Source organism: Coffea eugenioides, chromosome 2, assembly GCF_003713205.1.
Source record: "Coffea eugenioides isolate CCC68of chromosome 2, Ceug_1.0, whole genome shotgun sequence".
NCBI classification, from domain to species: domain Eukaryota; kingdom Viridiplantae; phylum Streptophyta; class Magnoliopsida; order Gentianales; family Rubiaceae; genus Coffea; species Coffea eugenioides.
The window spans coordinates 37,200,327-37,216,458 of record NC_040036.1 but is presented as its reverse complement, the minus strand read 5'-3'; the positions used below and the strand labels follow the sequence as shown (position 1 = coordinate 37,216,458).

At 36.6% G+C, this 16,132-nt stretch overlaps 2 protein-coding genes across 2 annotated transcripts; both read right to left on the bottom strand.

The window, feature by feature from the left end:
* Positions 1-8,322: 8,322 nt before the first annotated feature.
* LOC113759190 (L-type lectin-domain containing receptor kinase IV.1-like) lies at positions 8,323-10,645 on the bottom strand. Its single transcript, XM_027301754.1, has one exon. It carries the CDS (start codon positions 10,496-10,498, stop codon positions 8,477-8,479), a length of 2,022 nt encoding a protein of 673 aa, XP_027157555.1. The 5' UTR covers positions 10,499-10,645; the 3' UTR covers positions 8,323-8,476.
* Positions 10,646-10,795: 150 nt separating this feature from the next.
* On the bottom strand, positions 10,796-15,234 carry LOC113759639 (putative ATP synthase protein YMF19). The gene is given in 3 exon segments (XM_027302218.1): positions 10,796-11,051; positions 11,904-11,998; positions 15,124-15,234. Coding segments are annotated over 3 exon segments (462 nt in total).
* Between the last annotated feature and the right edge of the window lie 898 nt (positions 15,235-16,132).

Genomic DNA, 16,132 nt, shown 5'->3' with positions numbered 1-16,132 from the left:
CTATCACACTAATAGGAATACACAGGTCTATCCGAAATATTCGGATGATAATAATATCACCAATATCAACCAAACAAAATTGCTATAAAACCACCCCCAAAAACTACAACTATCAAAGAAGCGAGTTTGAAAAAATGTTACCAAACGATGAGGATATCTGAAATCTGAACAAGTAGATGAGTAGAGTTTGATGAGAGGATCGCGTGTGTAAAATTTCGTCTCAATCGGGATTCGAATCACCCTCCAATCAAGATCACCAAGTTATTTCTCTCTTCTCCTTCGTCACCGAGCCAGCAAGAGTGGCGGCTAAAATCCTTTTTACTCACACAAGGACCAAAGAATGATGCTTCATGCGGCTGCTCACCTTTTCTTTTTAAGTCAAATTTTGACTTAAACCTAAAAATGCTTGGTTTTGTGGTTTGGCCCACAAATGGGCTGGTCCACACCCAACAGTTTTGATGTGTAAGGTGTTACTACACCTAGACTTGTTACTTTGTTAAGGACTAGTTTAGTCTTCCCTAGAACCCAAAAAAAAAAAGGTATTTAGCTTTAAGCACTTTGCTGACCATCAGATTTGGATTAGTTTTTTCTCTCCAGAGTTGTTTTGCTAATAATGCTGAATCGAATTGGTGCAGTTCCTTGAATCCAAGTCCCCTACTGAGTTTTGGTTTTGATAAATGCCTCCAATTTAGCCAATGCATCTTTTTCTTCTCTTTTTCAGCTCTGCACTGGTAATCCGCCATTATTTTACTTATGCTTAGAAAATCTGAAGCAAGACATGCAATATGTGGGCATGGCCAATATAACCGTCTTACGAATTACTTCCTTAACTACTAGACTTAGTAGCTTGCTCTTCCACCTTCTAGTCTTCCTGTCACTCTTTCCCTGATGAAGCCAAAACTTCTTCCTTTAACCTGGATATCACCATGGGCAATCCAAGGTATTTATTTTCCTTGTGTGACTTCTTTCATGCTTCCCAACCTGCTGTACACCTCCTTTCTGTCTCCTGGGCCTATGTTTTTGCTGAAAAAAACAGAGGACATTTCCACATTGATTAATTGGCTTGAAGCTTTCTCATACTTCTTCAAGATTTGCATAATTGCATCTGATTCTACTGTACTAGCTTTACGAAAAACTAACGAGTCTTCAACAAAAAACAAGTGTATTATAGAAGGACCTATGTTCTTGATTTTGATGTCTTTCTTACGAGCTACCTGATTTAGCAGATTAGATTAGAAAAGCTTTTAGAAATCAACAAGAACAGATGGTGACATTTCAATTTCTATCAATGTCTTTCTTGTTCGCAACAAATAGAAGAAGGCTTGTTTAATCCTGGGGAGACATTTCAATTTCATGAAATAATTTCTTAGGATAGTGCTACGCACGACCCAAGCAGATAGTGTTAACATTGTTGTGGCCGTTTCGACAACACAAGATTCTGCTCATGGTCGGTTGATGATTAGGCAAAGAAGAAGCTGGCTTTTATGAGTTTTAAGGACTTCTTTTTGGTGTTTGAGTTTCTTGGGTTTTCGGCGACTTCGGCTCTTAAGAGGCAAATGCAGAGCTTTCCCCAGTGCTGCACGGCTTCAGACATTTCATTCAGGCATTTTAGAACACTTGCAACGCTGGCCGACAATGGTGCTGTCACGATCTACAGCAGTAGTGCAATTACTGAAGCCAAGAAAAACCCATTCTCCATCAAAGTTTGGATGGCCCAAATGCTGGAAGATGGAGAAATTGTGGAAGTTGCATCCGTCGATCAAGCCAAGGTTGCCAAGTCTACCGGCGCTTGTTGCATCATTCTCTCTGAACCCAACATATTTGGCATTTCAATCAGCAATTTCCTTCAGATGAATTTCAATTAGCTGCTGCGAGTTTGCAACTAGGGTTGTTTTGGGTTGAGATAAATTGTTAGTAATGGTGGGTTAGTTATATAAATATATATTTTATGAATGTTTAACTAAAGCTTTGCACTATTAGTCCCCTAACATTTTCTAGTCAAGGTGGTTTGCCATTCTTATGCTTTAAATGTGGGCTCAGTAAGTTCCAGTCAAAATCTGCTTGGAAAAGTGAAAATGGACTAAAGTGATCATTTTTTATTTGTCAGGGACTAAAACTAATCATTTTCATTCTAAGGGACTAAATTTTCACATCAGTAATATGTGAGGGACGATTGGTCTCATTCTCCCTTTTTCATGTTCCGTGAGCTGAATTTATCAATATCTTGATGAAATTCCTCAATATGAAGTTAAAAATGAAGAGATGTATATTATTTGAAGTTAAATTCTTTGTATTATTTTGTATGTTATTTCTATTAATAATGGAGTATAGATGATTCACCATATATAAATATTTTTCATTTAACTGTTCATTTTTTGAGAATTAAATTTTCATTGGTAGAAATAATTGAGTTTTTTCTTTTGTTTTATTTTATTTTTATTTTTTTCAGGTAGAATCTAACATAAAAGCACAAAAGACAAAAATTCTATTGTTCTAAGAGCTCCTTGTTTTGGTATCAATAGTAATATTTTTGAAGATTTGAAAACTTAATTAGGCTATGACTAATCAAGAATCTTTAATGGAAACAAAAAAAATTGAAATTAGAATGCAAAGAGACCTGTTGGTTTGGAGTGTTATTTTTTATTTATTGTTTTCATAATTCAAATTTAATTAAGGTTACAATTTTTTCCTAACTCTACAATTATTGCTATTATTAAAATGCAATAAATCTAATTATTAAATAGAAAGGTGTTTTAGATAAATAGAAAACTGAGACCTGATCCGCCTTAGTCTCTAATGCTTAACATTGCCTTGTCATCAACTATTATTTTCTTCTAAATCAATAGGTATGGTATAATGAATTTTAATCATCATAATAAATTAAAAAGAGTATATTATGAAACTTCAATTATCTATTAATGAGGACATAGTTGGAATAACAAAACCTAAGATCATAATAATGCTTATACTTAGGGTCTGTTTGGTTGGGGGTCAATATTTTCCATGTGAAAATATTTTCTGTAGAAGTCATTTTCGGGGAAAATATTTGCTTACCCATCAATTTTCTCGTGTTTGGGTAAGTCTAGAAAATAGTTTTCATCCCAACTATACCAAAATTCATCCCTCACGGCTTCACTACTTGTTAGTAGGGCTGGAGCTGAACCAAGTAGCTCGACTCGAGCTCGCGAGCTACTTGGTCAGCAGCTCGAGCTCGAGCTCGGTTGACCAAGCTCGAGCTCGAGCTTGGAAATATAATACTCGAGAGCTCGACGAGCTCTATCGAGTTTTTTATAATATATATTTTAATTTTTATTATTGTGAAATGTTAATAATATCCTTTATTTAAAATTATATATAAAATATTAATTTTTATTACTTGAGCTTGATTAGGCTTGATTGAGCTCGAATAAACTCGATTGAGCTTAATTTGAATTAATTACATTTAATTAAACTCGAGCTCGAGTTCGAGCTCGAGTTCCATAAATTGATGTCGAGCTCGAGCTCGAGCTCGAATTTTAAAAGTTTGACGAGCTCGAGCTCGAGCTTAGTTATTTTGCCTCGAGTAGTGCACTACTCGAGCTCGAGCTCGACTTGACTCGACAGCACCCCTACTTGGCAGCAGTGGCAGAGCCACATGCAAGCAAGTGGGGTTGACCCCACTTAACTTTGGAAAATTAGTTTTTAGGCTTTAATTTTAAAATTTCATCTTATTTAACCTCACTAAATTTTATCAAATTCTCTTTTCTATATACATTGACCCCAAACAATTGGAAGTTCATAATTCTTACCATCACAATAATTTTGATTTTATTTACAGTTATTTATGGAAGTTAGTTCAAAACAAATTCACCCAAAGTTTTCAAACACAAAGGGTGAATTTTCTTGAATGGATTGAGAAAACAAATTCTTCAAAGCAATTTTTTTCAAATTTCAAAGTCTTCAAAAACAAGAAAATTTCAAGTTATTTATGATATAATATTGAGTTATTATGATTTTTATTTATAACAAAATAAAGATAAATTTCTTAAAAGAAACCTATAGAAGCTCAAGTTGATGGTAATTCACAAATTATTTTAAAAAATTCCAGAGGTTCAGTTACATTGAAAAAGTTGTATTTAATAAAATTGATAATGAATTGATTTTGCAACATTCTGAAAAAATGAGTACTCGTAGAGTACAATTATAACTTGTACGTAATGTTAGTAGTTTTTATTTTTTACAATAAGTTTTATTGTACTAAAATTTGACCCCACTTACGGTGGAGTTTTAGCTCTACCTCCTTGGCAGCTTTCATCTCAGCTAGTTCGAAACCGTCCTTTCTTCTCTTTCTTCTCTGCTTGGAGCCTTGGGATCTCAATGCAACGATTCCCTCGATTGCCAACCTCTCCTTCTTCACCACCTCAGTTCTTGTGGCTTGACAATTATTTAAGCGCAAAGGAGAACACAAGAGAGGGGCAGATGAATGTTCTCAGGTTTTAGCCAATTCTGGAGTTGAATATTTAAATGTATACTGGAGAAGTTGAAAACCTGGAAATAGTCATTATCCACCTTTGGATTTCATCATTAGAGGGAGGGAGAAGGACAGGGCAGCGTGAGGTATGGTGGCGTGGGTAATGCATTTGGGGGGAGAGGGGCGGGGAGAAGGGAGGAAAATAAAGACAATTTGTTGGAAGAGAGGGCTGCAGCTGTGTAGAACAAAAAAATTTCACCAAAAAATAAGAGATATATTTGATAAAAACGCCACATATGGGGAGACAAGTTACCACGCATAAAAATATGTGTGAGAGAAGAGAAATAAATTAACATTATGTTATTAGTCACACATAATAATAATAAGGCTTTCAAAGTTTCATTATTTTCAACTGATATAATAATAAAACTCCTTATTTATAGATCACGTGACTTATAAACAAGTCTTACAATCATAAGAAATTTTTTAATAAAATACTAATTCTTAAAAATAAAACCACCATAACATGACTCAAATAGAATTATTAAAATCTTAACTTAACTAAAACACTATTAAATAATAATATAGAAATTTTTATTTTTTGAGCCATGATTTAATATGCCAACATTACTTCCGTTAAATCAAAGTTGGTTCACTGCCACCACGAACAATAATCTCTCTTGCAAATTATATCAACATCACTTTATGCTGGTTCCTCATCTTCAAACACTTTTCTCATATGCACCTCACTAGAAAATTTACAACGGAAATTAATTGATGCCTAACAATGTAAATCGTTTTCCCCGGGAAAATCTTTTCTAAATTTTTAATCCATCCAAACACTAGAAAATTTAAAAACCTTTTCTGGAAAAATATTTTACACTAAAACAAACCGACTCTTACACTTCAAAATAACAAGACTCATGGTACTTTTAACGATAATGATATGTGTGAAAAAAATCCTCCAAAAACTATCAAAAATTTAATAACTTTGCCTTTTACAAAATTTTTATTTTAGATTTTTACACATATAGGGTATGCCCTTCTCACTAGTAATTTATAAGCAACTTAGCTAGTTCTACGGAACATTCCAAGCCGAGAAAAACTTGCCCCGCGCTTGGGCAAGCAATGGGCCCAGAATGCGATCACATTAGGCCTAGATTCAACAATCAACATCAGTTCAACCTCCTCTTTCACATAATCAGTTCCTCAAAAATTTCACCTCTGTTCAAGCACCAAAACACGAAATCAACCAAAACCAGATCCCTCATGGGGGGATGGGGGCTGAATCAAGCAGTAGGAGGAGGTGCACTCCACAGGGTTGGAAATTTCTCTGGGGGCTAAAAGTGAAGCACAAGCTGAAACATTTCATCTGGAAGTGTTTACAGGGGATCTTGCCAGTAAATGCTGTTATCAGAGAAAGATGTTCTAAAGGGGACTCTGTTTGTAAATGTTGTGGGGAGTATCCAGAAACTATTGAACATCTACTCTTTTTTTGTGATAATGCTTTGGCAATCTGGAAGGTAGCACCTGTAAGCTGGGCGGGACTGGAGTGTTTGCGGAACAATTTTGGGCACTGGTGGGAGGAGATTAGGGAAGCCAGGGCTATGGAAAGTGGTCAGGAGAGAATTGAGCTGACTGTGAATGTGCTGTGGCAAATTTGGAAGTCCAGGAATAGGAGGCAGTTCGAGGACAAAGGAATGGATCCAATGACAGTAGTAAACAAGGCAACCAGAGAGTGGAGGGAGTTTCAGGAGGCTCAGGACGTGGATGGGGGTAATGGCAGTCATACGACCAATGGAAAGGAGGGATTGGGGGGCTGGAGGGAGCCTGAGGGGGGATGGGTTAAGATAGAGGTGGCAAAATGGGCGGGATGGGTGGGATTTGCTTGGGTTTGTGATGGAACCGGGTCATATGGGTTTGAGCTCAATCTTACCCATATGTATTTTGGGACTAAGTTGGGCGGGATCACTTTGGGATGGGTTTAGATTGATCCCGCCCAATACCCAAATCTATTTTCTACATATTTTTTTCCTTTAATTCATTTTTATTTTTTTATATAATTTTTATATTTTTGATTTATTAAATTTTTTTTAATTTTATTAAATAAACATGCAAGTGCTTTATACTCAGGATTCCCATCAAAAATTGGATTAACAAATAAAGGAAAAAATAGATATACAGTCATATTCCAACATATATCAAGATGGCCAAGGTACTTAAGGTATTGAATATTTATTCTCATCATTGTCCAAAGATGACAGGTCTAAATTGACTGAAATGTTGAAAATTCTTGTGGATAATGACTAGGAAAACTACTAGATTATATTCTCTAGTATGACTATAAAAATTGTTAAAGATAATTTTTGAATCTAAGACTCCGTTTGGATTGGCTATTTTTTCAAAAAATAAGTTTTTCAAATACAATGTTACAGTAATATACAATAACTCAAAAAACATCCCATCCATATTAGTATATCAAATATTTCAAAAAAATTTTATAGTAAAAATTTTTCATATACACTGCTATAATAAAATATTTCAAAAATACCCCCCAAAAATAGTTAAACCAAACAGAGCTCTTGTTATTTGAGCCCAATGGGTACCCAAGTATTTCCCAAGTATTCCCATCAATTAATGGGTACAATTGGGATTTGTCCCATTTTAAACCCAATATCAAAATCCAATACCCATCCCGCCCAAAGTCCCCATGGGCATGGGTAACCCATTGGGACTTGGAACAAATTGCCACCTCTAGGTTAAGATTAATTCTGATGCAGCCGTGCAGCAGAAGGCAGAAAGAGCTGGTTGGGGGATGATTGCTAGGGACCGTCTTGGAAACGCCTTGGGTGCTTGGGCTGTGCCTAACACATGTTGCTCTAGCGCTAAACAGGAGGAGGCTTTGGCCTTAAGATCTGCTATGCTGATGGCAAAACAGCAGGGTTGGAGAAGGGTGGTGTTTGAATCAGATTGCAAGCAGCTTATAGATAGCATAAATAGGGGGGATGGGGATTCTGATATAGCAACTATTTTGTTAGATATTGTTAGTTTGAAGTCTGACTTTTACAAATGTTGTTTTTCCTTCACAAGGAGGATGAACAACTCTGTTAGTCACTCCTTGGCAAAACTAGCCTTAAGCTTGGATGGTCCTGCTGAATGGAAGGTGGTCTTCCCAGCTTGGCTGCTTGAATTACTTCAAGCAGATTGTAGGGCAGTTGCTCCATTAGTGTGTAATCTGTTTTGGTATATATCAAAGTGTTGCCGTTTGGAAAAAAAAAATCAAAACCAGATCCCCTGCTACCTCAATTGGCCTTCACAGGCAACCTCAAACGTTAAGGCCCGGAATGCATGAGCATTCGTGCTTGTTGTGGCCTTCCTGTTTTATGAAGCTCAGGGGCAAGGGAACCAATTGTTCCCATGATCTTATAACCTTGCAAGCCCAAATTTCCTAACCTTCCATTCAATTCACCGTCTAATTAATAATTATACGACGCTGGCCTTTACATCCCTGTGAATAACTACTTGCAGAATTTTATTTTACCATTTGTTGCTTACTAGAGGCAATAAACAACTACTTTTTGAGTTTCTTGAAGAGCATAAAATCACCTTGTCGATAATCTGATTGTTCTTTTGTGTCTCTTGTTGTGATTATAGCTTCCGAACTGAGAACCACCATCATTTAAGCTTGAAAATTCTACTGTATTTTCTCATTCGAACAGAATATCAAGGATCTTGCAGGATAGAAATATCGCAATACATTTTGCAAGAAATATGTTTATCATGAAGTTGCTTGGCTAATGTCTCAGGATAGAAACCAGAATTCCAAAACAGTGAAACTCTGAAAGGACTAGCACACAAAAACATGCTAATTGAGCATAACAGCAAGTGTCACAGGGAATAATGAAGAAGAGAGATACAATAGATTTGCCACAAAATGGGACTCACGGCCTATACAATTCATAGAAATATGTGCTTTGTTTTCTTTCTTCTTATTACTTTTAAAACCAGAAAACACTAACATCTTGATCACCGGTCTCCAGAGAGAGGAGATTCTGCTACAGAACGTGAAAAGTTATTGTCTGTAGAAGAAGACAATGACAAGGCAGTACACTTAAAGCCACAAGCATGGGTGAAACCAAGACCAATGGCAGAAATGCCAATTGATGATAACTCTGGCAGTGGAACTGTTCCCTCCAAGTACACCAGAACTTGCCGCATACTTGGTCTAATCGTAGGTTCTAAATGAGAGCATAACAAGCCTAATTTCAATACCAATTCTGCCTCCTCTTTCACATACTGGGAACCCAATTTTCGATCAATTGCCTGAACAATATCACCTTCTTTCCAGCACGAAAACACCCAATCAACCAATATTTCATCTCCTGGTGCTTGTGGATCTATTGGCCTTCTTCCACAAGCAACCTCTAGCAAAAAGGCCCCAAAAGCATATACATCAGTGCTAGTTGTGGCTTTCCCTGTTCTATAGTGCTCAGGGGCAAGGTATCCAAGAGTTCCAACTACGTGGGTGGTTTGAGGGAGTGCACCATGATCATATAGCCTCGCGAGGCCAAAATCTCCTAATCTTCCATTCAATTCAGCATCTACCAATACATTGCTGGCTTTCACATCTCTATGAATCACTACTTGCTCCCATTCTTCATGTAGATAGAATAATCCGGATGCCACACCTTTAATGACTCGCAACCTCTGGCTCCAGTTAAGGGTAGACTTCGGTTGGTTGTACAGAAACCTGTCCAAACTACCATTGGACATAAATTCATACACCAAAAGTAGCTCTCCTTTACGCCGACAATAACCCAAGAGAGGTACTAAATTTCTATGGCGTAGCTGGCCAATACTAACGATTTCTGCAACAAATTCTCTCATTCCCTGTCTTGATTGATGAGACACCTTCTTGACAGCAATTTCCATCTTGTTTGTGTGCAGTACTCCTTTGTAGACCCTGCCAAAGCCCCCCGCCCCCAGCATCTCTTTTTCTCTAAAACCTCTGGTGGCAATATACAAGTCTTTATACTTGAATCTATGGGGTCCATAGGCAAGCTCCCATTCTTCCAGCACCTCTGCAAACTTCCACTTCCTCCCTAGATGATAAGCTAATCCAGATGTTACAACTAACAACAAAAATACGCAAATTAAAGGCAATCCAACGGTAAAGAATTTAGACACCTTCTTGGGTCCAAATCGAGGTAGCTTGGGAAGCCGAGAGAGATCAAGTGCTTGTGCAACACCATTCATCTTGAAGCTCCATCCCAATACAAAATGATCAGCAGCTGCTAGTGAACCAGTGGATGCAGAAAAGCCAACATACATTGTTTGCTGTAAGATGGGGGAAAGATCATATGACCAAGATAAAAGAGGGGTAGTTGGTTTAGCAGCTGCTATTGGAGCTAATGTTACATCGATTCTCTTATTCTCCCCATGATATTCCACCCAGAGCTGCATCGGCTGAGCACTACTAAGACTTAAGTTGTGAAATGAATTCCTGTCATTAGGGCGGTAACTTGCTGGCTGCGACACTGTAGAAATCAAGGAGTTAATATCAATTCCAACATGGTTATCATTGATATCATGAAATTCGTGAGTTTGGATAGTGTCAAGCTCCACAGCGAAGACATGATTAGTTGCATTTCCATTGGTGCTATCATTGAAGAGGCCAAGGAACTGTGTGGGAAGCCCCCCAGGCAGGCCTCTTGTCGGTGCAATCACGAAAGCCAATCCATGACCAGTCTGGCCTGAGGGTTCAGGCTTTATTGCAAACACAAATTGGGTGGAAAAGGAGAAAGCTGAACTATAAGACGTGCTCTTAAAATTGATGGGATCAGGATAAAAGGTATGCCCCGTTTGTAATTGGGAAATATTGGTTATCTGCAGAAGGCCGTTGTTGGTAACTTTGGCTAATCCATCCAGGCTTAGATTTGTTGATTGAAATCCTTCATAGATGAATCCAACATCGCCAGATGCTCCTGCATCAGCTCCAATGTGAATCAGAAAATAGGCCAGGAATGTTGTTACTAGTCTGAATGACATGGCTAAGAGCCTAAGAGCCTCGTGGTACTGCAGACTTTGGACGATAAGGTGCTGATAAGTTTTTCTTATTCACTCAGTGGTAGTGCTCTTTCTTTGACTAAAGGCTTTGGACGATTAGTCAAGTCTTCTTGGTGCTGATTAGATGATGCTCTTTTTCGAATTAAAATATATTAGATGTGCTAGTTTTATTTTCTTTTTCATAATTTTATTTACTGTAATATTGGACTTGTTCATATGTCCACCTATGTGCGTTACAAGTGAACCAAATATTCATATGACAGTTTAACCGTGTACAAATTATTCGCCTACTATATATATATATAGCAGTATTCCTTGGTCGTATGCAATGTGAATCAGTAATATGTCATTCCTACAAGTTATCCCCCATCCAGGTTTGGAAGAAGTGCAGTCTGAGGATTTCGAGATCAAATAGAACACGTTTCCTTTTATTGCTTGTGAGGCACTTACTTCTCCGAAATAGACATCAAAGTCACATCTTCCACCCTTTTCCAAGTAAGTAGCAGCCTTATACCATTGGAATACTTCAAATAGACTAGAGCCGGTTTGGCAAATGAATTTTTTAATTATTTATCTAAAATTTTATCGTAATTTACTATAAAAATTGTAAGAAAAATTTAGCAACACGAAAAACTTTTTTCTTTTTCTTTTTTTCTTTTTTATTTTTTCCTCTCTTTTTCTTCTCCCTTCCCCCTCCCCGCCGCCAGTTGTAGCAACAATAACATTTTTTTTTTTTGGCTTTTTCCTCTCTCCCTCACCCTTCCTCTCCTCCTCCCCTCCCTCTCCCCCTCTCCTCCCCTCTTACCCGCCACCTTTCTCCCCCCTCTCCCTTTCCCCTTGCACAGATCGTGCCACCCAATTTGGAATCGCGTGATCTGGCCGTGCGAGCAAATCTGGTCGCTTGGCCAGATTGCGCGGGGGGAGGGGGAGGGTGGCGAGGGAGGGAGAGCGGTGGCGGGGAAGAGAAGAGGGGAGGGAGAGCGGTGGCGGGGAAGAGAAGTGGGGAGGAAGGAGGAGAGGGAGAAGAGGAAAAAAAAACTTACCTTTGTCGGCGCTGGCGTTGGAAGAGATGGCCGGTATTGGAAGAGGTGATTGGCGTCCGAAGTGGTGGTGGGTTGATGTGGAGGAGGAAGAAGAAGAAAGGAGGAATGAATTTTTTTTTTTTTTGTATTTTAGATATTTTGAAGTGTGTAATTAAAAAAAAATTTAAAATTTTTTGAGATTACTGTAATTAAAGTTATTAAAAAATTGGTAGAAGACAAATTTGGTAAAAAAACTCATTCACTAAATCGGGCCTAAAGTACATAAGACACACCAGTGCCAAATTCTCCATCATTGCATATGGGATTCTTTTCATAATAATGCTCCTACATTCTTGTGGTCCCACTATGAAAGTAGTCGGTTTCGTAGTTTTAGAATTCTGCTGATCTAAAGTATTTTGTCTCCATCATTGCATATGGGATTCTTTTCATAATAATGCTCCTACATTCTTGTCGGTTTCGTAGTTTTAGAATTCTGCTGATCTAAAGTATTTTGTCTCATCATTGCATATGGGATCTTAATTAGTGTTTGTAAAATTATCGTCAAATCACTGGAATTTTGTCGATTTAGACACGTCTTAAATTAACTAAGAAATATCTTAATAATTTGGAATTCAAGGTTTCCTATTTCACAAATTCAGATCAATGATTTTTTTAATAAAAATTTTAGCTAAAAATAGTTAAATTCCGAAACGACTTGAACTTTTATCTATTAGCATATAATGTTAGATATTATACATTTTTATTGAGCTGTACTTTTTGAGCCAGCATTGCATTTTCTTCATCTAGTTGCATGTCTTCATGAACGATAAGCTCATAAATAAATAAAATATTCAGTTTTTTTTTTCTCATTTTCTGGTAAGATCTTATGATTCTAAAATCCTATTTGCGATTCGATCTTATGATTTCGAAAACGATCCAACGTAGGATTCTGATTCTAAAAACCATCTTGGGACAAATAACTAGTACGTGGCCTTTGTAAGAAGCCCCTATTTGTGCACGGCTATGGATCGGCACTGAGGCTAGAAATTAGTTTCAGATTGACTTAATTAGAAGATATTAAGAGACTCAGCGGAAGTAAATTGAGTTGCATTCACTTTTAGAGGCTCGCTTTCATTCTGTTTCCACGTACAACAACTGCTTTGAACATTGAAGGGCCTCTACATTACGTGAGATTCTTAAGGATTTGACAAAAATAAAAAGTTGAATAGTTCGTCCTTTCTTTGTCTCCTTTGATGTGAGCTCCAGAACAGCGGATGAAAGGCCTGTATACCAACAATTGTAGAATTCATGGTCATGATTGAATATCGCTCAAATTTAACAGCGATTGTTGGCTTGAAAAACACACCAAAAAACAAGTGAGAAACTCTTGATGTTTTATTCTTGTCGATCGTTTCAGCGCATGTATTTTCCACACTAGAAGTTACAGTAGTTATAGGGATTTTTCATCCCGTAGGGACTAAAGCTCAACAACCATTTCCAGTTGCTTTTTTATGTTCTTCTTAGTTATAAAGTTCGTTTCCACATATTCCAGTCAACGTTTTTTTTCCCTTCATTTATGGCTTCTTGACTTGACTTGAGTGCTAAAAATCTGGTCTCGCAAGAATATTCGGAAGCGCGTTGCAGTGTAGTGTACTCCCCCCTCCCAAAGCTTGAATTAGTGAGTGTATATGTTGTTTTCTAGGAAATTGTTATATAAGTTTAACTTTTTAGTGACATAATTGAATAACTATCATTTCAGGATTTATGTCGTATATATCATAGTATTGGTTTAATTTATTTTTATACAGTACACAGGAATTTAAGAAACTTGACAAATGTTGTAGGTATAAAGGGGTAGAATTCATCGGGCAAAAGATAGGGGCATTCTATTTTTATTCTTTCAAATTAAAGAGACACATCTAATTTTGTAATACAGCTTTTTTGTTTATAAAATTATAAATAATCTTGTGACAGAGTAAAATTAAGTCAAAATAATTATATTTTACAAAAAGTCAATATGCTGAAAGGATAACAAAAGATGCATTAAACAAGGTTTTCCAAAGACTTTTATAAGTCTTAATCAGACAAAAGATATCTTTAAAAAAAATAAAAATTAGGAGAAGAGGTATTTATACCATTGGAGATACAACTATTTAATAACGGCTGAATCATGTAATGTCAATTCCGGTGTAATCATTTGGATGCATATATCCCGTACGTTATTTAGGAGAATTAGTTGGTACGGAGCTATGGTTAAGTGCGCTAAAAGATACGGTTAGATTTGCTTTTTACGCCTTTTTGGGTGCGGGGTTTAATTATTACTCTCATAAGTAGAAAGACAGTAGGAACTAGAATGAATAGTGCAGTAGCAATAAATGCAAGAATATTTGCTTTCATAATCTCATTTTTTTTTGTTTCGCAATAACTCGAGATTTAATGCCATACAGATGTTAAACTTTTGCCTGTAAATTCAACGAATGAATTAACTCTCAATGATTTTGAATCAGATCAATATCATGAATAATAATACCTAAGCTATCAAATCAATTCGTCGTGAAAAATGGAATAGTATATCATAGGAAGTTCTCTATCCATAATCAAATTCAAACCAATATTCTTGATCCAATCTATAATTCCTTTACTTTTTTTTTTTTTTTGCTGACGGAGTGGGTGTCCAGGTCAATTCTTACGGAATCCGACTAATCACATTTCGGTCCGGGAGAAGAGGCCCCTTCCCCCCGAACACGATAACCGCTGGGATTCGATCCCTGGTGAGAAAGCTGAACAACGACTTCCAAGGGGCTATCGTGACCAAACGAGCTGCTCAGGAGGAGCCTATAATTCCTTTACTCGGTTCGGGTTATTTATGTGTTGGGTGCTAAAAGATTTTTTTCCCTTCGAGAGAGACTCTGGTCTTGATGGATAAGGTCAAAGGGGTACAATCATTTTTAAGATCCCGATTATGACGCAGAAGTATTAAAAAAACAGATTCAGTAGAAGAGGTATAACCTTTTACATCCGAAGTCCAAAGATAAAACCAGCATAGATCGAATATTTAAAGAGACGTACCCATAAAAGGACGCAATCATGCAATAATAAGTATGTTGATGATTTTGCCACGTTAAAGTTAAACTTTCATATGTCCACTCGCTTTCCTCTATCTTCCTCTAGTCACAAGAAATATTAAAATATTTAAAATTATAAATAATTTTTAATACTCATAAAAATAACTTAAAATATTTTATAATAATGATAATAACTTTTTGCACCAGCTTGAAAATTAGCACAAACAAATTTATACATAATATTTAGTATTTAGTATTTTTTTCTCGTTTTCAAGACACTGATTTGGACAAAAAAATGTATACAATTTATAAAAGCCTTATATTAACTCAAATACTGTACAATAAAGAAAATCGATTCTGTAACTTGCAAAAACCTCACATAAACTTTCAACTTTTAATTCTTTGTACATTCCTGTGTTTTATTTATTCATTTGCACATTTCATTTAAAAACTAATCCAATAGGCTTCTGATCCCCGCTGCCCCATCAAGAATCAGGTTTTATAATGGAAACCTATATACCTGAATCCAATATCTTTCGAGGCTGGGCATGCAACCAGTATAAACGCCGCCACCAGAACTGGAATTGTTTTCTGCAACAAGTCTGAAAACAGGTTTATTTTCTTCTGTCATACTAAAATTAAAATTTGTCTTGGCACCTTGTTAGTCTCACTATTCTATGAATAACAAGAAAAAATGCCAGTTTACTGTTATTTTCTTGATTTCTTTTTCCCCTTCATTTTCCTTTGGTGTGATGAAAAGGACAGTCGAACTCATATGCTCCACATAAACGGGACGTCGAATTTACATCTTCAAACCTGCACGCGTATGAAACTTTTCAAGCAAATTTCTGAGTAGTGCATAGAGGGTTCCAATTTTCACTCATTACTCCGTGTATACTGGCATTTCTGTCTTCCATTTGATGCATAAGTGCTACCCTGTAAAATCTGATTTGTTAAATAAAGTTATCTGCTTCCAACCTTCATCAGAAGTATAGTTATAGATCTCTTCATCTGCAAAATTTTAGGTCATATAAAAATTTTACCTGACAGTCTGACACAAACGGCTGTACATAAAAGGAGATAATGATGATTTACAAATGGCTGTTGACAAATGTATTTTTTTTTCCTTTTGTTAATTCTCTTTATGCATAGTCCGACGAATATAAAAAGCGACCAAATGTTAATATATTGGATGTTATTTGAATAAGTAGCCAGAAAAAATACATACAAGCTGTTTGCATTCATTATCTCGATCAACAAAAGGATTTGAATTCATAGACGGAACCAAGATTTTAGTTGAGGGGGTGAAGAAATATTATAGCAAATGGTGTCGATTCTTTAAGCCACAATGATAAAGTTTGGTGGAGAGTCAATGATTGGAAGCATATTGATGGGGTAATTAGGAAAAATTTTCATTGTTGGTGTTTGCTTTCTACTAATACTACTTTGCGTTTAAATTAAACTAGTTGGCGCGAGGTTGCCCAAATTTTGTGGTTGAATGTGTTGTATAGCTGCTTAGACGCATATGA

What these genes read in the sequence shown, in the direction of transcription:
- LOC113759190 (XM_027301754.1), bottom strand. Translation starts at nt 10,498, where the DNA reads ATGTCATTCAGACTAGTAACAACATTCCTGGCCTATTTTCTGATTCAC.